Source organism: Acinonyx jubatus, chromosome C2 (genome assembly GCF_027475565.1).
Source record: "Acinonyx jubatus isolate Ajub_Pintada_27869175 chromosome C2, VMU_Ajub_asm_v1.0, whole genome shotgun sequence".
In the NCBI taxonomy this organism is placed as follows: Eukaryota; Metazoa; Chordata; class Mammalia; order Carnivora; family Felidae; genus Acinonyx; species Acinonyx jubatus.
The window spans coordinates 28,610,631-28,633,854 of NC_069384.1; the positions used below are offsets into that span (position 1 = coordinate 28,610,631).

General features: G+C 37.3%; 1 protein-coding gene across 2 annotated transcripts in view; it reads right to left on the bottom strand.

The window, feature by feature from the left end:
- The window catches only part of LOC106974549 (multidrug resistance-associated protein 1-like), an 87,149-nt gene that overhangs the window by 6,348 nt on the left and 57,577 nt on the right, over positions 1–23,224 (bottom strand). For both annotated transcript variants that reach the window (XM_015071802.3, XM_015071804.3), the window contains 8 exons: positions 19,099–19,159; positions 18,423–18,642; positions 11,224–11,378; positions 8,858–9,013; positions 5,655–5,854; positions 4,784–4,910; positions 3,922–4,023; positions 316–459 (listed from right to left, as the gene is read on the bottom strand). In XM_015071802.3, coding sequence (XP_014927288.1) covers positions 316–459; positions 3,922–4,023; positions 4,784–4,910; positions 5,655–5,854; positions 8,858–9,013; positions 11,224–11,378; positions 18,423–18,642; positions 19,099–19,159 — 1,165 coding nt within the window. The remainder of the gene's footprint in view (positions 1–315; positions 460–3,921; positions 4,024–4,783; positions 4,911–5,654; positions 5,855–8,857; positions 9,014–11,223; positions 11,379–18,422; positions 18,643–19,098; positions 19,160–23,224) is intronic.

Sequence of the window (23,224 nt, forward strand, 5' to 3'; positions counted from 1 at the left end):
GAATCCCAAGCAGGCTCCACATTGCCAGTGAAGAGCTTGATGTGGGGCTTGAACTCACAAAACTGTGAGATCATGACCTGAGCTAAAATGCTAAGCTATGATGCTTAACCAACTGAGCCACTCAGATTCCCCTAAAAATACCTTTTTTAAAAGAGGAAATTTTATTCTATATATAGCAAACAGTTGAGTTTAATACTTTTATATGAAATTTGAACAAAAGACCATCTTCTATTCCGTACTGTATTAAACTTGGACCTTAACAATGAATACTTTCAGATAAAAAGGAGAGTGAAACTTATGAAATGTATATGGTACCTTCTCTTCTCCATGAGTCTGGAAAGTGATATCTTGTAATGCTAAACCAAGATCATCTCGGTATCGAGCCTGATAATTAATAAATTCCACTATTCCTTTGTTGGGCCATTGTGCTGGAGGCCTTTTAGACATTATCCAGGGTGCCTTGAAACAAAGAAAGATTACAATAACTACAATAAAAGTACCTTTCCCTCTAAAAATAATTACCATGCATAAAAAACACAAGTGATGGAAGACATTTGTGGATATTATGATCTCCTGAGTACAGTTTTAAATATTACTGGCATAAAACTTCTCATCTAGTTCTAAGAAAGCTTAGAAATAAATTTTTAGAGGTAACCAGGCTTCCCACTCCCTATCCAGTTATTAAGAAGAGTCTTCTTAAACCCTACAAAGGAGCTGAAGGTAATCTATTTGAAATTGCAGCTGAGATGAGGACAGTTTGGCATTCATTCATTGCCCAAATACTTAGTATTTACTATGCTAGTCAGTGCTTTAGTTTCTGGAGATTCAGCAGTGAGCAAAACAGACACAAATTCTTGCCTTTACAGAGCATACAGCCTGCTGGGAAGGCACAGAAAGAATCACATAGCATATGCAAAATGCTAAACAGTGATAAAGCTTTGGAAGACGGGAGATAGGCAAGTTAGAGGTGGTGCGATTTTTAAGTAGGGTGGTTAGGAAAGGCTCGGTTGGACAAGATATGAGAACAAGCTGTTGGGATATGGGTTGAATCACTTTCCTGGCAGGCACCTAACAACACGTGCTGAGGTCCTGAGACAGGGCCTGCCTGGGATGTTGGGGGAACAGGAGGAAGCGGAAGAACATGCAGGAGAGTGTGATGTCTGGTGGGGAGGTGAAGTGCTTTCATGAGAGGGAGTGATGCCCAGTGTCAGATGATGGATCAGGTCAAGGGAGGCCTGAAAGGAGACCACGGGTGATCTCCAAGGGCAGGTTCAGTGAAGTGGTGGAATTAAAAGCCTGTTTGGAGCGAGTCCAAAGTAGGATGAGAGAAGTACAGGCTATTCCAAAGAATTCTGCTGCAAAAAGTGCAGACAACGTGGGCTACAGAGAGATAAACAGAATTATCTGGACAGTTTACTTCTTGCATGTCAAGAGGTTTTATAACTTGAGTTACCAAATTACATAAAGATGATTTTTTTTTAATGTCTATTTATTTATTTTGAGAGAAAGAGTGCATGCAAGTGGGGAAAAGGGCAGAGAGAGAGGAAGAGAGAGAATCCCAAGCAAGCTCCTCACTGTCAGCACAGAGCCTGACTCGAGACTTGAACCCAGGAACCGTAAGATCATGACCTGAGACAAACCCAAGAGTTGGGCACTTAATGGACTGAGCCACCCAGCCACCCCACATAAAGATGATTTTGTTTTAAAAATGTGTGGGTGTGGGTGTGTTATGTGTGTATTCACACACATTTTATTGTTTTTTTACAATATGAAAAGAATATATATATAACATTTATACATATAAAAAGTTTACATATAAAAATATTTATACAAATATTTAGAAAATACAGAAAACAATAAAATGATACAGTGGCAATAGGCTGAGCAAACTGAATACTGATAATTGGAGATTGTGAAGGTAGATTAATCTTCCATGAACCATGTGTGAAAAAAGAGGTTAAGACCTGAGGAAGACTCTAGAGAAGAATCAAAGTTTAGGTAGAGTTGGAGGATATAGATATTAAAAATTTTTAAGTTTATTTATTTTGAGATAGAGAGGCAGGGAGGGGCAGAGAGAGAGGGAGAGAGAGAACTCCAAGCAGGCCCCTCACTGTCAGTTCCCAGCCCAATATGGGGCTTCTAATTGTGAGATGATGACCTGAGCTGAAATCAAGAGTCCGGATGCTTAACCTACTGAGCCACCCAGGAGCTCCAGGCTGTTGATAATATTTTAGCATCTTTGTAGGTTAAGAGAGGCAAGGGGGTCAGGGTACTGATACGTAGGAATTAAAGGAAGTGGTTAATGAAGCAACATCTGAGAGAAAAAATGAACAAATATTACCAAAAATACAAGTAGAAACTCAGGTTTTCTATTTGGAGGAGGGACACCTCTTCCTGAGAGACATGAGCAAAAGAGGAATGTTTCATGAAGATTCAGATACCTTTACAGGTGGACTGAAGAAGATACAGAAACTCAAGTCAACTATAACATCTGCCTTGTTAATTCATGGAACTGGGAGACAGAAGTAAATCAGATTAGTAAAATACACTGATATCTCAAATATTATACTGTCAATAGTCTAATTCTTCCACTCTTCAAAAAAATTTTTTAAATGTTTATTTATTTTTGAGAGAGAGAGAGAGAGAGAGAGAGAGAACGGGAGAGGAAAGGGCAGAGAGAAAAGGAGACACAGAGTTTGAAGCAGGCTCCAGGCTCTGAGCTGTCAGCACAGAGCCCAATACAGGGCTCAAACTCACAAACTGTGAGATCATGACCTGGGTCGAAGTTGGATGCTTAACTGACTGATCTACCCAGGGACCCCCTTTAAAAACTTTCTTTTAATGTTTATTTATTTTTGAGAGAGAAGAGAGACAGAGTGTTAATTTTTCTACTTCTTTCTTAAGTTTATTTATTTTTGAGAGAGAGAGAGGGGGGGGGGGGAAGCAGAGAGAGAGAGAGAGAGAGAGGGAATCCAAAGCAGGATATGAACCACCAGCACAGAGCCTAATACTGGGATCAAACTCAGGAACCTTGAGATCATGACCTGAGCTGAAATCAAGGGTCAGGTGCTTAATTGACGGAGCCACCCAGGCACCCCCAATTCTTCTCTTGTCTAAATTATAACTAATTAAAGGAAATAAAACAGACTGATTTATTCTCCTCCTCCTTCCCATGCACGGAGATGCTAATGATGACTAAATTAAACAGAAGGCATAAGCAATAAATATATAGTTAATTTAAAAATTGCACAGACTTTAATTATGAGAGCACTATATTAAGACACCTTTCTCAACATAAAATCCTCACAAAGTTATAATCTTAGATTGCATATTTTACTCTACATTGGTAGAGGACAAATCATTGTGCCTTCTAAAAACAAGTAATCATATTTCATTTTTATAACATAACAAATGTTATATAGCTTACATTTTACAAATGTATCTTACATTTTATGTATTATCCTAATTTAGTTATCTGTGGTCTTTTCTTCTATTTTTGTGATATATAAAATAATGGTGTATTCCACAATACATTGGGTTTTAATTTTATTGAAATGCTGAATATTAAAACATGAATTTGGAAAGGTAGGCTTTGTTTAAAATTTATTTTTTTATTTTATTTTATTTTTTTTAAACATTTAGTTATTTTTGAGATAGAGAGAGAGAGACATAGTGTGAGTGGGGCAGGGGTTGGGGGCAAAGAGAGAGAGGGAGACAGAATCAGAAGCAGGCTCCAGGCCCCAAGCTGTCAGCACAGACCCTGACGCAGGGCTTGAACTCACAAACTCTGAGATCATGAGCTGGGCCGAAGTTGGACACTTAACCTAGTGAGCCAACCAAAATTTTTTTTAAATGTCAATTCAAGGTGCACTACAATATCTCAATCCTGCATCTATTTATTGGTTATTTAGGAGTGCTTACCTCTTTACCCATATTTTCATATTCACAAACTCTTTCAATGGAAACTGCATTGGTTTCAATTTCACAAGCTTTCCTTACCCAAAAATTCAGAGATTGAGTAATCTGGAGGGAAAAACCCAAGAGCTTACTGACTGGTTCTTTAGTATTTTACATAATATTAATCATACTTTATACACTTTCACTTTTCATAGTTTTCATGTACTTTTCTCTCTTCTGATTATTTAACAACTTTAGAAGTAAATATATTTATACACATGCACACAAGTGTTCCTTAATTAAGGTTTTTGGATAAGGGATGAAGGGCAAGTACCCACATCATCTAGACTTATCCTCTAATAATATGTAATTATACTAAGTAATTTAAGGAATATTCTATTTTACAAAGAGGGCAAGAACACACTCATACCACTAGTACTTTTCAATGTAATATAAAATAGGGCTTATTAGGGAAAAACTTATAAGCAAAGAAGGAGAGCATGTACTCTCCCCAGAGTTTGCATTATCTCCTTGGTTAGACTGGGCAAACTGGATTGGCAGGCCACAGTGGAGAGAGGCCCTCCCCCCCTGTTACATGCTATAAATCCCTAAAGATAGGAGAACAAGAAACTTCTGGGTAACTGTGTAACAGCAGGAGTTTCCTGGTCTTTTAGCACTCAGCCTGTTCTTTCTGTGAGCTGACTTAGTATTGCTGAGCCAGCTTCCTGCTAGTAGCAACAGAGGAAGAAATGAGCCTCCAGGGCAATCCAGATTTGTCTGTCATTACTTAGTTAATACAATCTATAATTCAGACAGGCAAAGGAGAGGATAGTGTAATTAATTGCATTATAAACATATCATATACCACAAAATCATTATTACTTACATTTAGGGCATAGGATATGGACAAGCCAACTATTGCTGAATCTATCGAACTGCCAGCCAGCACAGCAAGCAGTGCAGCAAAAAATACCATTAGGTTGCCAAGGAATTCAAGTCTAACAGACAGCCACCTGTGATAATGGAAAATATTCTTCAACTGAGATGCAAGATTTTTGGTGTACTTGGTCTGAACTCTCCTCTGGGAAATGGAAAATAAACATCAATAGCTGCTTTCTTTTCCTAAGAACTCAGTCAAAATAGGACGATTGCAGTGATGATACATTAAAGGATTCCTTTGCATAAAAACACTTTACTTTTGCAGAACTTTGCTTTAAAACTTAATCAGAATAAAAAAGTCAAAAAAGAACACCAGCTAAAATGATGCGTCGTATTTTAAAATCCTATTAGAAAATCAATCACCTTTCCGATTACATATCCTTTTTTCTATGGTAACATTAGTCTGCAGAAGTTATATGTGCCCCGCTATTATTTAATATTTCATTTTCCTCTGTATGTAAAATGATGATCTCAAATTTAAACTATTATAAAGTATCGCTTGCAAATAGAACATATTCTACAAATATAGAATATAACAGAGTCATATCTCTAGAAATTCCAATAGCATTCTATATGACCTTCAAAAAACTTGGGACCTTATTTTCATGTAAAGTAGCGTGTACTTTTATATGAATATGAACAGATACATTTTAACTTAAATGTCCATTAAATATTAGAAACAGTTAAGGCTTTCTTCGTTTTCTTTTTTTAATAATTTCATGAAATGCCATTGCAAAACATTCCTTCTGTTTAGAAGTCAGGACACAAGACATCTTAAAAGAGACTGGTCTTGAGGTAGGTATATTGCTCTCACTTACCTGTTTGAAATTACATTATTGTAGAAACAGACCAAGTTCTCATTCACCACCTCTTTGTTTTGCTGGATAAACCTCTGTTCGTGTCCAAATGCCCGGATAGTGGACACCCCTGATAAAGTCTCACTAAAGTGGGAAATGATAGGAGAGCGAGAGGCTCCTGCCAGTCGTCGAATCTGCCGAGAGCTTGCTACGTAGTATCTCTAACCGGAAAACAGAAAAAGGCAGTTGGAAAGATGGAGCAGAAATTGCTTCCATAGTTTGAAAATGACAAGACCCCAAAAAGTGAAGTTCAAGTTCGGTCTCCAGTACCTGTGAGTGTGGCTTTATTTGGGAATGGAATCTTTGCAGATGTCATTAAGGATCTCCGGATGAGATCATCCTGGATTTAGGGTGGGCCCTAAGCCCAACTCCGAGTGTCCTCATAAGAGACAGAAAAGGAGAAGACAAAGCCACAGGGAGGAAGCCATGTGAGGATGAGATTGGAGAAATGTGTGCATAAACCAGGGAAAATGCCAAGCATTGCGAACAGCCACCAGAACCAGGAGAGAAGCATGAAACCAATTCTCCCTCAAAGGCTCCGGAAGGAACCAACCCTATGTACACCTTGATTTTGGACTGTTGGCCTCCAGATCTGTGAAAGAATAATTTTTTGTTGTTGTTTTAAGCTACCAAATTGGTTACAGGAGCTCTAAGAAACGAATACACCCTTGGCACAGTAAAAAACCCAGATTCTGGACAGCACAACTAAAACAGAGGTGGGTAAGGTTCCACTTTGGTAATCTTTTCAAACAACCATTACTGAGTACCTGCTATGGAAAAAGCTCTATGTCACATGTTGGAAATGTGACCAGGGAGTGAACCCATTAAGTGAAGGAAGTTAGTCAAGTATACAAACAATACTATTTTTGTTCCTAAATATAATTATGGAAAAAATATTCATTTTTCTGGTCTACAAGCACTTCCCTCCAGTGCAGCCACAAGTATAATTGGCTACTTCCCCTCCAACTTGGTTGAGAATAATTGGGATGGGCAGAGACTGGAGGGCTGGAGGGAGCATGTCCTAGTTAACTGGATCATCATTCACCAGCCCCCGATAATCACAACACACCGGAAATGAAAATCAAGAATTACCATGTTTTGCAGTGTTTTCAAGAAAAATCTTTGGGCTTGGAGTTTTATGTAAAAGCACTGATTTTAAAATGTCTTCATTTTAGTAAAAAACACTGAGCAGGCCGGACACAAACATATCGGAAACTCCATATGGCCTGTCAACTTTCAGTCTACCAGCTCTGCTCTGTGTTAAGTGCCCTGGAGAACACAGAGGAAGGATTATGGCATTCTGGGATTGCAAGGGGACTTAAGAGATTGTCATAAAGAAATTTGCAGGAAATTTCGACGAATTGCAAAAGCACTGGAGTTCTTCTACAAATCTATCTAGAGTATTTAGTTTAAGAACTATTGATCTAGATCAATGCTTCTCATACTTTAATAAAAATCACCTGGAAGGTAAAACACAGACTGTGGGCCTCACCATGATAGATTCTTTATTTCCTCCCAGTTTTATTAGAATGTGATTACCAAATAAAAATTATATATGTATACATTAAGATGTGATTTTTTAAAAAAGAGGTACAACCAAAGATTCTGATTCAATAGGTCTGGGGTATCTCCCATAGGTCTAGGGACCATACTTTGAGTAGCACTGATATAAAACAAAACTCTTGTTTTATAGGGGGGATCAATGAAGCCTAGAAAGGGAAGTGATGTGCCAAACATAAAAGTCAGGAAAGTAATTAGAATTTGAGGCTCTTGAATTCATATTCAGGGCTCACTCCATACAGTGTCCCCTAACAAGAGATGGTTTCTAGATCGTTTCCACTCCTGGTCACCCTGTTATAGTTTACCAACCACAAGATTATCACATAAATTTTCTTTTGTGATATGAGGGTTTTTTTTTTTTAAGCAGGTACAATCATACCATCAGTACCATCCTTCATGGTCTAGATTTGTTTCTTTTAGCCCTAAGATGTAGTTGTCTTCCCTAGAAGACTTACAATCTCATTGGAGAGACAATTTGTGGTCTAAAAATAGCCTATAATACTAGTAGTATAATAAATCAATAATACCTGAATGAGTCTCATCTCTTTGCACTATTTTGGTAAAGAATACTTCATTCACACAGAAAATGAAATATGACCTAGGCCATGAAAGGTAAGTAACATCCAGTCAGGCAGAGAAAATAGGGAAAACATAGAAAGTAGGAGGAATAATAATCACAAAGGTGTAGAAATAAGAAAATGATTAACATTCTGGTTTGGGCAGATTAAACGCCAATACAAATTTTAAAACTTGGGTTTTGGGAAAGCACTGAACTACAAGAACTGCATCCTTTCATGTAAACAGCCTCAAAATACTTTCGTATTTAAATTAAATATGTGTTAAGACATCTCATTAAAAAATAAATTTCATTTTACACTGTAGTCTCACAGGGACATAATTTTGGGATGTAGTTGACCACATTTTAATTGGAATATAAAGATATGTATCATGTCATGAAAGATCTGTTTAGTTCTTCTAGGAGTGCTTTGCCGATATCAGGGATAACAGGACAAAAAGGCAGCATCTGTTTCTCTCTTGGATTTACAGACGAATTAACTTTCTGCTAAAATGCAAATACCATATAGATTTTGTGGTGACCATAAAAATGCACAACTCGGTTCTCCAGCTGCAGGGAGAACAGCTGACTGTCAGTCCGGCTGCTGCCCCGGCATCTACTACTCTATTAAGCAAGGAGGCCATGTTACCCACAGGTTGTTTCCAGGCAATGAGTGGGGATGGCAGGGGCTCTAGAGCAGGCCTATCTCGGGGACACGTGGAATACTCCAATGGGTGACATTGGTTGTAGATTCCCCATCCATTTGATGAATCTTTCATGCAACTGTCCTGTAATCCAAGATTTTCCCTACCCAATCCTCTTCGCTCCCTCACAGGAATCAGACATGCATTGCTGTCTGAGGGCTCACCCCTTGGCTCCCTCTCCTCTATCTTTTGCAGGCATTCTCTAGTCATACTCTACTATATGGAATCCTTTCTTGGAATCTACTTTTTGGAGAACTTGAACTAACAGGCAATCGAAGTGGGCTTGAACCTATAATTGACTGTGAACTTCTGTTATTAATACACATAAAAGTCCATGTACTTACCTGTATAGTGAAATAGAGGAAAACCAAGGGAATAACCCCCAGAATGAAGAGTGGTAAAGCTCCTACAATGACCAAAACTGTTCCAATAACATCCAATGTACAATTCACCCAGGTCCGTAAGTAGTAATGGAAACGCATATCAATTATAAACATGTCCTAAAAAATTGATATCAGGTCACTATATTTTTAACTTTTCATGGTTTAAAATGAGAAGAAGAAGAAATATATCATTCAATGTAAAAATTTTAAAAATACCTGGATGTGACAATATGATGATTGAATACGTCTAACTACATGGTCTTTGCCCTTCCCAATCTATCCCCACATATTTTCCCCCTGTAGTCAGTTGTAATAGTTAAGAGGGTATTTAGTAACAAAATGCCTATGATCAAGCAATGTGCGTTTCCCAGTGACAAATACACAGCACTTAGTTTATATGACTAATATCAGACTCTGCTTAGAAAGATTTTAAAAGAGTCCAAACCCCAGTAATTGGGCGTTCAGGAGCATTGGCCTAGCACTAGTCACTACTTAAAATATGTAAAATACTCCTGGGCCATTCTTATCCATCAAGAACACGTTCAGTGGCCTTCTTGGCTAGCTGGGTCCTGTCAACATCACAAAAGGTAGGAAAACAAAATAATTTTCATTTACAAAATTAGAAACTGAAAGATTGAAGTGGACAATGGGAATGAGAGAAGAACATAGCGGGGGTTTCTGGGTGGCTCAGTCAGTTAATTGTCCAACTTCGGCTCAGGTTCTTGAGTTTGGGCCCCACATCGGGCTCCCCACAATAGTGTGGACCTTGCTAAGGATTCTCTCTCTCTCCCTTTCTCTCTCTTCTCTCTCTGCCCCTCCCCTCCTCTCTCTCTCTCTCTCTCTCAAAATAAACTTTTAAAAGAGAGAGAGAGAGAAAGAGAGAACATAGGAAGGTCATCTAGCAATTCACATATAACTTAATCAAATTTATGTTGTCAAATCTATGGTATAAGGTATGACCTATGAAATCCCAGGGAATAGCAAGACATCCAACCTTAAGGGATCAACTAATCAGTTTATAACAAAATTGACACAAAGAGTGGAGCTGGAATTTTATTAATTCTAAGTCTTGCTTTGGGATTTTCCTGATTATCTCATGAACCAAATAGGGTAAGAGCATCATATCCGTATGTAGTTTCCTGCCTGTCTTTATTTTTTTTTATTTAAAAAAATTTTTTTTAACGTTCATTTATTTTTGAGACAGAGAGAGAGACAGAGCATGAAGGGGGAGGGGGGGTCAGAGAGAGGGAGACACAGAATCTGAAACAGGCTCCAGGCTCTGAGCTGTCAGCACAGAGCCTGACACGGGGTTCGAACTCTTGGACCATGAGATCATGACCTGAGCCGAAGTCGGAAGCTTAACCGACTGAGCCACCCAGGCGCCCCTCCTGCCTGTCTTTAGAACACACCTTCCCAGGGCATCTGGGTGGCTCAGTTGGCTAAGTGACCAACTCTTGATTTTGGCTCAGGTCATGATCTCATTGTCCAGGGATTCAGCCCTGCAACAAGCTCTGCTTAGCACGGAGCCTGCTTAGGATTCTCTGTCTCACCCTCTCTGCCTTTTCCCTGCTCATGCTCTCTCTCTCAAAATAAATAAATAAACATTAAAAAAAATAGTAAATATAATGGGGAAAATCCTGGAGGTAAGCAGAGACACTCTGGGAAGCTATACCCCTTCCCACATTCACCATAAGTGAGTTGACAGTTTACTTAAAAGCAGAATGCTTAAAATACAAATGTCTCCATAAAGAATTAAATTTTCTTTACCTTCTCAGCTTAAATTAGTGATTCTCAAGCTAAATATACACAAGAATTGGAGTTGTAGACACCAGAGCACATATACTTTTTTGATTCTTCCAGCAATTTTCAAGGGTTATTTTGATTATGTGTGTAAGATGTGATACTGCTATACATCAATTATAAATATCCCAAGAATTAGAAATACAATACCAAAAAAATCTATACTAAACATAATCCCATCTTTTCAGGGTGATTTTTTTTTTTACAAATGCTATTGCAAAGGGGTGCCTGGGTGGCTCAGTTGCTTAAGCGTCCAACTGCACTCAGGTCATAATCTCGCGGTTCATGGGTTTGGGCCCTATGTCAGGCTCTGTGCCCCATGTCAGGCTCTGTGCTGACAGTTCAGAGCCTGGAGCCTGCTTCAGATGCTGTGTCTCCCTCTCTCTTTGCCCCTCCCTCACTCATGCTCTGTCTCAAAAATAAACACTAAAATTTTTTTTTTTAAATTTAAAAAATGCTATTGCAAGGTATTAAATATGGATCATCATTTTTAAGCATGCTATTCAATAAGGTACAGCTTTACTAACCTTGGTGAACCGATTGATTATCTGGCCTATAGGACTGGTTTCAAAAAACTGGAGCGGGAGGTGTAGCACATTATCCAATAGCTGAGCATACAATGTTCGAGAGGCAGCCAGGGACCCTCGAGTGAGTATATAGGCTCCAGAGCAGACAAAGAAACCTAAAAACAAATTGTTATCAAGGGCATGTTAACCTTTTTAAGGAATTTTATATTTTAATTCTCAAAGTGTTGTTTATCACAGCATTTTTTAAATGGAAAACTCAAAGAGCAAACTTAACGTGCGACTGTGGATCAAACTAAGTATAAATGTAAATGGTGCATTTATAATAAATACAGACACTCTGATGGGTTGCAATCCTATCAAAGAAGAACTCTCCTTATTCATGGGCATAGATTCTAGAGTAATGCACAAAATATAACAGATCAACCAGGTTCACAGAATTCTAGCAACCTATTTGTGATGTCCCATGGGACAATATGGTAGTCACTGGTGCTGCTAGCCAAATAATTTCAGTTCTCCTGGCTTCTAGTCCATGGTAGAGTTGTCCTTTCTGGTCTCCTTGTGATGTAGGGGACCATATCAAGGGTTCTGAAGAACAAGTTGAGGGAGAAACAACACATAATACCAGGTTAAAGCATTTAATTGCTGGTACCAGAACTGCTCACGTTTATTCCTTGTACAGTGCCTGTTAACATTTATAATGGTGGTTGGATTGCTTCTTCAACTTGGGTCACAGGAACAAGTGTAGTCCTTTACTTGACCCACAATGAACACATTTTTTTTTTTTTGGTCTGTTAAGCTACTGAGATTTGGTTGGTGGAAGAGTTGTTCTTGCCACAGCTGAAAAGGCAGACATATAAATAATAAGCATCTAGCTTGATCTATCGACTATTGTTACTTGCATTTGACCAAGTATGACAAGAAAGAGACAAGCTCATAGAAGGCTATCCACGTGGGAGAGGAAATGAAAGGACAAATAATTCTCAAAATGGAGAACTTATAGGGCTAAAAGAAGTCATGCTTCGTTACAGTGATTGGTCAAGGATGTATATGTGATTCAAATTGTTTCAAGGAGTAAAATTTTATGAATTTCTACGAACTTCAAAGGAAGTTCGTTGAAAGAGAACATTTCCATCATCATGTGAAGCCTGAGAATTAAGCCAATGAGGACAACAAGTAGAGTTCGTAAAGAATAGTGGACACTTCATCTGTAGTTTGTATAATGACCTATGCCTAGACTTTTCAGTCTGGGGAGTCAATAAATTCCCATGTTACTTATGCTACTTTGTTCTGAGTCATAGGGGATACAGTTGCTCCACTGCTCTCTAATACACGAAATTGCTAACAAAAGTGTGATGTCAGCATAATTCTTATACCCTTGGAAGTATGTTTAAAACAAAAGAATGGTAGTTAACCCTGATCATCTTAAATTATTTTAACTAATTCCTTTATATTTTAAATAATATCATATGCTGCTGTTAAGTGATTTCTAACTTTATACATTTTCTTTTTTTTTCCTACTTCACTCCCCCATACTTCCCTCTTTCCCTTTCAAAAACAGGTTGTTACCCTCTTTCCTCAAATAAATATCCAATGTTTATATTGCCACCAAACACACATTATGTATGAAGTTAACAAAATTTATTATGGTTGTACCATTCTTTTTTCATATTCTTAGTTGTCTATGCAACAAGCACTAATTCATTCCCAAACACTTCAATTGTCAGCAAATCTTTTCCAAATATATTCAGACTCATCAGATATTCTATTTCCTTCATCCTATTTAGCCCTCTCCTGTTTTGCAGCATCATCTACTCTTTTGGAACCCTCTCACTTTCCACTCTAACCTGGGATGGTTGCAAGATCAGAACACTTGCATTCTTCAGTTTTGGGAAATGCTAAATATTGTGAATTTGACCATTTTCACCTGCATTTATTGAAAGATGTATTATGTGAATGTTGAACTTGCTGGATTATTCCCTTAATTTTCTTATTTATCATTTCGATTTATATTTTTTATGTTGTACTTCTGGGAAAATGTCTTCTAACATATCTTCTCACACTTGTATAATCTCTTTAAATTCTTTAAATGTTTCAAGTATTTTTTGTCTATGATTGAACTTTTTTCAGCACATTTTTGCACTGGCTTTGTGGATATAGTATTTTGAATCTCTGAAGATACTAATTTGACATTTTAAGCTTCTATTTCAAATAGGATTGTTTCATTACTAAACTCCATTGCTTGATTTGTTAGCCGTTATTTATACTGTTGGTTTAATTAAAATGCAAAATCATTCATCATTATCAGTTTAAACGTATGAAATAAACACATGGTTAATTAATAGAGGTACCTGATGGCTTCCTTCTGCTATTGCACACATTAATTTCCCCCAACATTTTTTTCCTCTGAATGGAAGAGATTGCTTCAAATTCCACAAAATTGGGTAGGTGTGACACAGAGAGTCTGGAATACTGGAATATAGACACGTAGGCTGGAGCTTCTCCAAAAGCCATTTAAGGATTTCTTCTATGTATGTCACACACACTAGAAACCCTCATTTCCTCTTTATATATCAACTTTCTAGTTTTCATTGTATCACCACAATGAAATTACTACAATGACAGTTGCTGTGTACATTGGTGACGGTGGTGGGTGTTGTAGGAGAGGCTAATGGGAGGAGAACAATGGTCTAGTGAATTATTTTGATTATTTCCATGCAATTCAATCCTATTCTCTACCCATGACCATGAGTTTAGTGTTTATCCACTGCTCAAAGGAACAACTCCCTCTTCTGTTACAGCTTCTCCCATATCTACAGGTTCCTCTACCCTTGATTATCTATCAGTATAATAACTGCTTATGTAAAACTTTATCACTCTGAAATCTTCTGAAGTCTTTCCTTTATATTTATTCACTGTCATTTCAGTGGTATTTTGTGAGGTAAGTAAAGGAGATGATCCACTTACTCATGTTAAACTAGAAACAGCAGTGTACTCTAAACAGTGCACTTTGGGGACGTCTGGCTGGCTCAGTCGGTTGAATGTCCGACTCTTGATTTCAGCTCTGATCATGATCCCAGGGTCATGAGATCAAGCCCCAGTTGAGCTCCATGCTGGGCATGGAGCCTGCTTGGGATTCTCCCTCTCTGTCTCTCTCTCTCTCTCATTCTCTCTCTCTCCCTCTGCCCCTTACCCTGCTTGCACATGAGCTCTCTCTTTCTCTCTCTCTCTCTCAAAAAATAAAAATAAATAAAAATTTAAATAAAAAAAACACATTGCACTTTGAAAATAAGGTGCCTATATGTTCACATTGGATTGGTGAAAGGTAAGGCATAAAACACAATAGATAAGAGATGTTCAGAGTGTCCTAGAGATTCTAAGGCAAATAGCTGGGACCCAGGGAAAAAAAAGATGTGCAGAAATATTTCTTTTGTAGAAAATAAGGTAAGAGTTTTATTATTGTTATAAAATATAGATCTAACATTGTGCTTCGAACTCTAGCTTATTTTGAATGTTAACATTTATATAATTCATAAGAGGCCTGTGGTAATAACATATGACAATGCTGTTTATGCTTTAACCGCCCCTCTGCCCCCACCAGCTTTTTTATTTTGTGAGCTATGATGATGTCAGTGAATACAGCCTGCTCTTGATTGGACAAGATTCCATAAGATGCAGCTATAGTCTACTGAAAAAAATTAGAAATTATGCATTTTCATTTCTTAGGCTCACCCTACTTATAGATAACTTATAATTGCATCTAATAACAAATCTTCAGAAAATTTTAATTTTTAATGCAAAAAATTAAAAATAAAAAAAATAGAGAAGATTCCTATTTTAATGACTGAAGACCACTCTACACAAAACACGAATCAAGAAAAAATCCTTTGATTAAGCTGTGCATAATCTATTGCCTTCATTACAAAATATTTCCTGTGTCCATTGATAGTTAATTAAAAACAAGACAGTCTCTTCAACAAATGGTGTTTGGAAAACTGGACAGCAATATGCAAAAGAATGAAACTGTACCACTTCCTTACACGATACACAAAAATAAATTCAAAATGAATGAAAGACCTAAATGTGAGACAGGAAACCATCAAAATCCTAGAGCACACAGGTAGTAACCCTTTTGATATAAAATGTAGCAACTTCTTACTAGATGTCTCCTGAGGCAAGGGAAACAAAAGCAAAAATAAAACACTGGGACTATATCAAAATAAAAAAGCTTCTGCACTGTGAAGGAAACAATCAGCAAAATGAACAATTCCAACAACCTATGAAATTGGAGAAGATATCTGCAAATGACATATCTGATAAAGAGTTAGTATACAAAATTTATAAAGAACTTATAAAATTCAACCCCCCAAAAGTGAAGAGTCCTATTAACAAATGGGTAAAAGACATGAACAGATATTTTTCCAAAGAAGACAGACAGATGGCCAAGAGACACATGAAAAGATGTTCAACATCACTCATCATTAGGGGAATACAAATCAAACCACAATGAGATATCACCTCACACCTGTCAGAATGGCTAAAGTCAACGATACAAGAAACAACAGGTATTGGTGAGGATGTGGAGAAAGAGGAACCCCCTTGCACTGTTTGGAATGCAAACTGGTGCAGCCACTCTGGAAAGCAGTATGGAGGTTCCTCAAAAAGTTAAGAAGAAAACTGCCCTATGATCTAGCAATTGCACTACTAGGTATTTATGCAAAGATTACAAAAATAGTAATTCAAAGGGACATATGCACCCTAATGTTTATAGCAGCATTATCTGCAATAGCCAAATTATGGAAAGAGCCCAAATGTTCATCTGCTGATGAGTGGATAAAAACATTGTGGTGTGTACACACACACACACACACACACACGGCATATTACTCAGCCATTAAAAAAGATGAAATCTTGCCATTTGTAATGACATGGATGAAGCAAAGAGTATGATGCTAAGGGAAATAAGTCAGTCAGAGAAAGAAAAATGCTATATAATTTCACTCATATGTGGACTTTAAGAAACAAAGCAGATGAATATAGGGGGAAACAAAAAGAGAGGCAAATCAGGAAAAAGACTCTTAACTGTAGAGAACAAATTGAGGGTTACTGAAGGGGAGGGTGAGGGAGCATGTTAAATGGGTGATGGGCATTAAGGAGAGCACTTACTGTGATGAGCACTGGGTGTTATATGTAAGTGATGAATCACTAAACTCTACACCTGATACTAATATTAGACTGTATGTTAACTAACTGGAATTTAAATAAAAATTTTTTAAAAATTCTCATTTTACAAAAGTAAAATTGTGAGTACTAAACCTGCATACCTTGTCTAGTATAGGGAATGATATTTGCTCACTTAAAATATTCTTCAAAGTATACTGAATTTCCCTGAAAGTTGTAACATGAGCTCCTGGATCGATATGAGTTTAACTCTCATATGCACATGTGATAGACATAGATATAGAGATATTTGTATATATGGATCCTCTTTAGCTGCTTAGAATTCTAGACCGCTATATCCATTTTTTTCCTCAATGAATTGTAAACTGCAAGCCAATAAACTTGACTATCACTGATTCAAAGGCAAACATAGTGTATCTTTCATACTATAGCTAGTCCTTATATCTCATTTTAGTCATTAATATAACATCTCTTTCCCCAGTGAATTATGTTAGCAGAATGACAAAATAAACATAAATCTGTCTCAAAATATTTGCTTACTTTTTGATGGAGATACTTACAAGAAATACTCGGGCCACACAATAAAGATGGGAAAGGACAAAAGAGAAGCAAAGCCCTAGTTTCGTATTTTTTATTTTATCTTTATTTTCCCAAATGCATGTACCTCTCTTTGTCTTTTCCCTTATGAATATCCTTAGATAGCATGACTTCCATGTATCACTTTCTAATTTGAATTTGCTATCATTCTCCCTCAAGGTGCCTTACTTTATTCTTATAAAACACACACTCAAAATGTCTATACTTAAAAAAATCTTCTCTTTATTTCTACTGTACTTTTGAATATCCTTCAATTTTCTCTTTTAAATCACCTAACTTCTTTGAAGGACAACATGTATCTACTCCTTAATCATCAATTATTCAACTACCTACAATCTGCATTCTTTTCCTACCTCTTTCTGGATTATGCATCTTTGACTATAATCACAGAACTTTTCTCAATTTTCTTTCTCCTTAACGTTTCCATAGCATTTCAGAACTATTAAGAAGTTTTTTGAAAGACTATTTTTTTTTCTTTCTGGCTTTTGTTACATTATACTTTTCACTTGGAATGGAGCATATAATAGTATAGAGTTTTCCAAAATGTATTGTGTGGAAAACAAGTTGCTCAAGATGTTAATGGACAACACAAGAAAATAATTTTTCCCTATGGTCAAATGGATTTGAGAAACATTGGTTTAAATATAATTAAATGGGTCAGTTTATTGAAGAATATCTCAAACTTTTTAGCAAAAGGAAAGAAAAAAGATTTCAGATGCACAGAAAAATACAGTTCTCAGTTTTGCAGACCTATTAGAGGACAGAATCCTATATTTGTGGAGCCTCTCTATTGTTTCATGTAAAACTCTTTTGGAAATGTTAATTTAGTGGTTAAGTTTGGGGAATCAGGTAGACATGAATTCAAATGCTGGCTCTAAAACTTTCTATCCGTAGGATTTCGTGCACAGTATTCATTCTGTATAGTGTTAAGTAACGGCCAACACTTACTGCACTCTTGGTTTATGCTCAGCACTTTTCTATAAGCTTTACACATATTATCTAAGTAGGATGCCCAAGTTTAAGGAGTCCCTTCATTAGAATGTATGTTAAATGAATTAATAAATTAGTTTAAACACATATAGTGAGTAGCCATGTAATCAAGACTTTTGAGTCCTGAATGACTTAGCAGATGAGTCTCAGTTTCCTCAGCTGTAAAATAGGGATAATAACACCTTTATAAATAATTTTTTGTCAAGACTAAATGAGACAAACACATTATTTAGTGTGGGCCATGTAGCTGACACACATAAGTTTTGGTTTACTTTCTCAAATACGGTGAATTAAAAACATATGCATTTAAATTATTCTAAAATATATGCAAATTATGGCACAGATTTTATGTGAAATGAAATGATGCCATATGCTTGCATTAGAATAGGACAGAAAGAGAAAAGAGAAGCAGCTGTTTCTTTGTTTTTTTTTACCTTGCATTAATCCCAATAATCCATAGATATTAAGTTTATTGCTTCTTATTTGCTTCCATTCTGTGAACTCATTCATGTGTTTTGCTTCTTTTGCCCAGGCACTCAGCCATAGATTCTGCCCAATGCCTACCAAATTCTGCCCTACATAACTGGCCACACTCAGCCACACCCAGAGCCAGCCAAAGGCTTGGAGGTACTTCAGAATGATTGAAAACTTCACCTAAAAGCAAAGTTGATACAAAATTAGGTTACTGTACTTAAAAGTGAGACAAGGTAGATTTAAATCCTACTTGACATTTCTGGAGGCATGTGATCTTAGTCAAGTTACTAACTTCTACATCTCTCAGAGTACTCATCTCTAACTTGGAATAGTAATAGTAGCCACCTTATAAGTTATATGTAAAGTGCTGGCACAGTCTGGAGCACTTAAAAATAAATATTCAAATAATATTAGTTACTATCATTAGTAAACAAGAATATATATCGCTAAGTAGCATGTAATCCTAATTAAACAACACTATATATCCAATAGTTCCATTTAATGTATGTTATTCAAATTATTATATAACAAACCTCCTCAAATTCAATGACAAATATATATTTATTAATAATGCAATATAATCATATACATTAATATATATCAATAACAAATAATAATATTTATTCTGGTGCTTACCCCACCAATAGGGATCTTTTCCTTTTTCATTGAGAATTGTTTTCCTTGATCCAATGAGGGCCTGATAAAGCAAGACAATGTACATTTTGTAAGTTTTAGATTGACCAAGCATTTTTTTTAAATTATACATTCTCAACTGCTTTGCTGCATATTCCTCTGCCTTGATGATATAGCATTGTTCCTTTAATCTCTTCAAATGGAGAGTTCATTCTCTGATATCCCATATATTTTAAAGTCAGAAGAATAAGTCTGATTTTTTCCTTCTTCTACAGATAATTATCCTTCAAGTTTGAGCTAAATCCCTAGATTATTTAAGCTAATGCCACCTATCTTTACCATAATCTATGTCTTCTCATCTACTTGCCTCCTGGCCTATCAAAAATGGCATCAGGCTCACCGTCCCACTTTGTTCTGCCACCATCCTGAGTGATGTCATAGCTTACAGAGACAGCTCATTAAACTCAATCTCTTTTCAACTTCAGAGCCATCATATATTTAGGGTCCTTCATCTGCATTCTACTTTGACCATCAATTGTCAGGTCCTTAAGTCATGAATCTTATAACCTGGAACTAACACACCTTGGAAAACTCAACTCTAAACATTTCAATCTCTGGCCATAACCTTTTCTATTCCAAATTGTACATTAAATTATTCTCACTACATTTGGTTTTTATTTCATCTAGACTTCCAGATCCTGAATCCAACTTTCTACCATCCTTGCTCTCTAGGATGACTAATGATTCTGGTTTCCCCAGATATTCTTAGTTTTAGCATTAACTGTCCCACATTCCAGGAAACTCTCAGTCCCATGCAAACCTATTATTTCTCTCTATTCCCTTCGATATGCAGCCTGTACTCCATGATTACCATCTCATCCAAATGATGCAATAATGTGAAGTCTCAGGCTTTGCTTTCTTTCCATTAAACCTTCATGTTAGAACTCACATGTCAGTGCTCATCACACTTGCTTCAAAAGATCATACAGCTGTATAAATTGGTTCCACCGTGAATTAACACCTTTCCTCCACCTGGGCTCTTAATAGTGCCTAGAAATTCTTCCATGACTCTCAGAAGGGGCCCCACCTCTTACTTGATGGAGAAAGTAAGGGCAGACAGGAAAGTCAGTCACCAGATCTCTACATTTATCTGCATCTCTACACAGCCTTTTATAGTTCTCTCCTACAGCAAACAAAGGAAATTCTTTATTAATATCCAAGAATAGCCAGATGATCTGAATTCCATTCTGTCCCATTTACTCAAAACACTTTTATTTTTTAATGTTTATTTATTTTGAGAGAGACAGAGAGAGAAAGACAATGTGAGCGAGGAAAGGGCAGAGAGGGACGGAGGGAGAGGGAGAGGGAGAGAGGGAGAGGGAGAGAGAGAGAGAGGGAGAGAGAGAGAGAGAGAGAGAGAGAGAGAGAGAATCCCAAGCAGGCTCTATAGTCAGCATGGAGCCTGACACAGGGCTCTATCTCATGAACAGTGAGATCACAACCTGAGCTGAAAGCAACATATGGATGCCTAACCAACTGAGCCAGCCAGGTGCTGTAAAACACATTTATTAATTATAGTGTTTCCACACTTTCCTATCAATGAGTCACTTGATGGTGCTTATTAAAAATACAGATTATAAGATTTCCCCCGTAGAAACTTGCCTTTCAAATAAATGATCCAAGGGATTTTCATTTAGGGCAAATCTAAGAAACCCAGAATTGTTCACAATCTTCTAATCTTCATTTTGTTCTTCCCTTCTCCTGACTCCTTCCCATCAGTCTATAGAGAATAACATATTCTTCTTATCTTTTTAAAATTATTTTAATGTTTACTTATTTTTTTAAATTATTTTTTAATGTTTATTTATTTTTGAGACAGAGACAGACAGAGCATGAACGGGGGAGGGTCAGAGAGAGAGGGAGACACAGAATCTGAAACAGGCTCCAGGCTCTGAGTGGTCAGCACAGAGCCTGACACGGGGCTCAAACTCAAGGACCGTGAGATCATGACTTGAGCCGAAGTCGGCCGCTCAACTGACTGAGCCACCCAGGCACCTCAAATGTTTACTTATTTTTGAGAGACAGAGAGAGGCAGAGAGAGAAAGAGACACAGAATCCAAAGTAGGGTCCAGACTCTGAGCTGTCAGCACAGAGCCAGACGACCTGAGCCGAAGTCGGATGCATAACTGAATGAACCACACAGGCACCTCACATTCTTCTTATCTTAAAACCAATACCATCGCCACTAAAATGATTCTACTCTCAATGCCAAATCCCTCTTCACTTCCTATCCTACTTCATGACTTTTTTATAGCTAAATGTTTTTCTGCCAAGTGACCTTTCCTTTTTGAACTACTTGGCACCTGGCTGAAAGCGTTTCCATCAACAACATCTTAATGAAATAAGTAAAATACTTATTGTTGTATCCATGGAATATTTTAAAAATTACTTCACTTTAACTCTCCATGACATTCATCACCACTGACCACTCCCTTGTTTAAGGGACATTTCCTTTTACTTCCCTACCACCATGCATTTGTATTTTCTCACTCCTCTCTGCCCCACCCCCCATTTGTTTCTCTTTGGGTTTCTTTCTCTGTCTTCCATTTAATGTTCATTTTTCCTTAGGTTCAGATCTAGTCATTACAGTCTACCCTTGAACCACACAGGCTAGAAGTGGACAGGTCCAGTTATGTGTAGATTTTTTTCAATAAATATACATACAGTACTGTAAATGTATTCTTTTCTTTTTGATTTACTCAATAATATTTTCTTTTCTCTAGCTTATCTTATTGTAAGAATACAGTACATAATACACACAACATATCCAACTGTTGCTTTCAGCTCAGGTTGTGATCTCACTGTTCATGAGATGGAGCCCTGTGTCAGGCTCCATGCTGACTATAGAGCCTGCTTGGGATTCTCTCTCTCTCTCTCTCTCTCTCTCTCTCTCTCTCTCTCTCTCTCCCTCTCTCTCTCTCTCCCTCTCCCTCTCTCCCTCTCCCTCTCCCTCCGTCCCTCTCTGCCCTTTCCTCGCTCACATTGTCTTTCTCTCTCTGTCTCTCTCAAAATAAATAAACATTAAAAAATAAAAGTGTTTTGAGTAAATGGGACAGAATGGAATTCAGATCATCTGGCTATTCTTGGATATTAATAAAGAATTTCCTTTGTTTGCTGTAGGAGAGAACTATAAAAGGCTGTGTAGAGATGCAGATAAATGTAGAGATCTGGTGACTGACTTTCCTGTCTGCCCTTACTTTCTCCATCAAGTAAGAGGTGGGGCCCCTTCTGAGAGTCATGGAAGAATTTCTAGGCACTATTAAGAGCCCAGGTGGAGGAAAGGTGTTAACTCACGGTGGAACCAATTTATACAGCTGTATGATCTTTTGAAGCAAGTGTGATGAGCACTGACATGTGAGTTCTAACATGAAGGTTTAATGGAAAGAAAGCAAAGCCTGAGACTTCACATTATTGCCATCATTTGGATGAGATGGTAATCATGGAGTACAGGCTGCATATCGAAGGGAATAGAGAGAAATAATAGGTTTGCCTGGGACTCAGTTAATACACACAAAATATGTGTTAATTGACTGTTTGCTATCAGTAAGGCTTCCCAGCAACAGTAGGTTATTAGTAGTTAAGCTTTTGCAGAGTCAAAAGTTACACTCAGATTTTCAACGGCATGGGGAGTCGGTGCCCCCAACCCCTCACATTGTTCAAGGTCCAGCTGTATTGCCTTTGTATGCTCCACACTCTCCTGAGCAATCTCATTCACTCCCAGTTACAAAAACTTTCTTCCTTGTGGGTGACTCTCAGATTGATTGTTCTAGTCCATACTTCTTCCCTGAGCTCCAGATCTATACAGTAAAATGCTTATTCGACATCCAATTCATCTCATTGCTTGTTTATCTCTACACCACCCTAAATTGAATCAGTTATTTTCCTACCTTCTTTAAAGCTTTCCTTGGCTTTGTAAAGGGCTACAAATACTTCCTCTGTCTCAATCTTGGCACATTTCTAACCAATCACCAAGTGTGTGTCAATTCCTCTAGAACTGTATTATTGGAGAAACATTTGGAAAATGTCTAACAGCATGAAGAAAAGTAATGGCAAAGGAGGAGGGAAAACA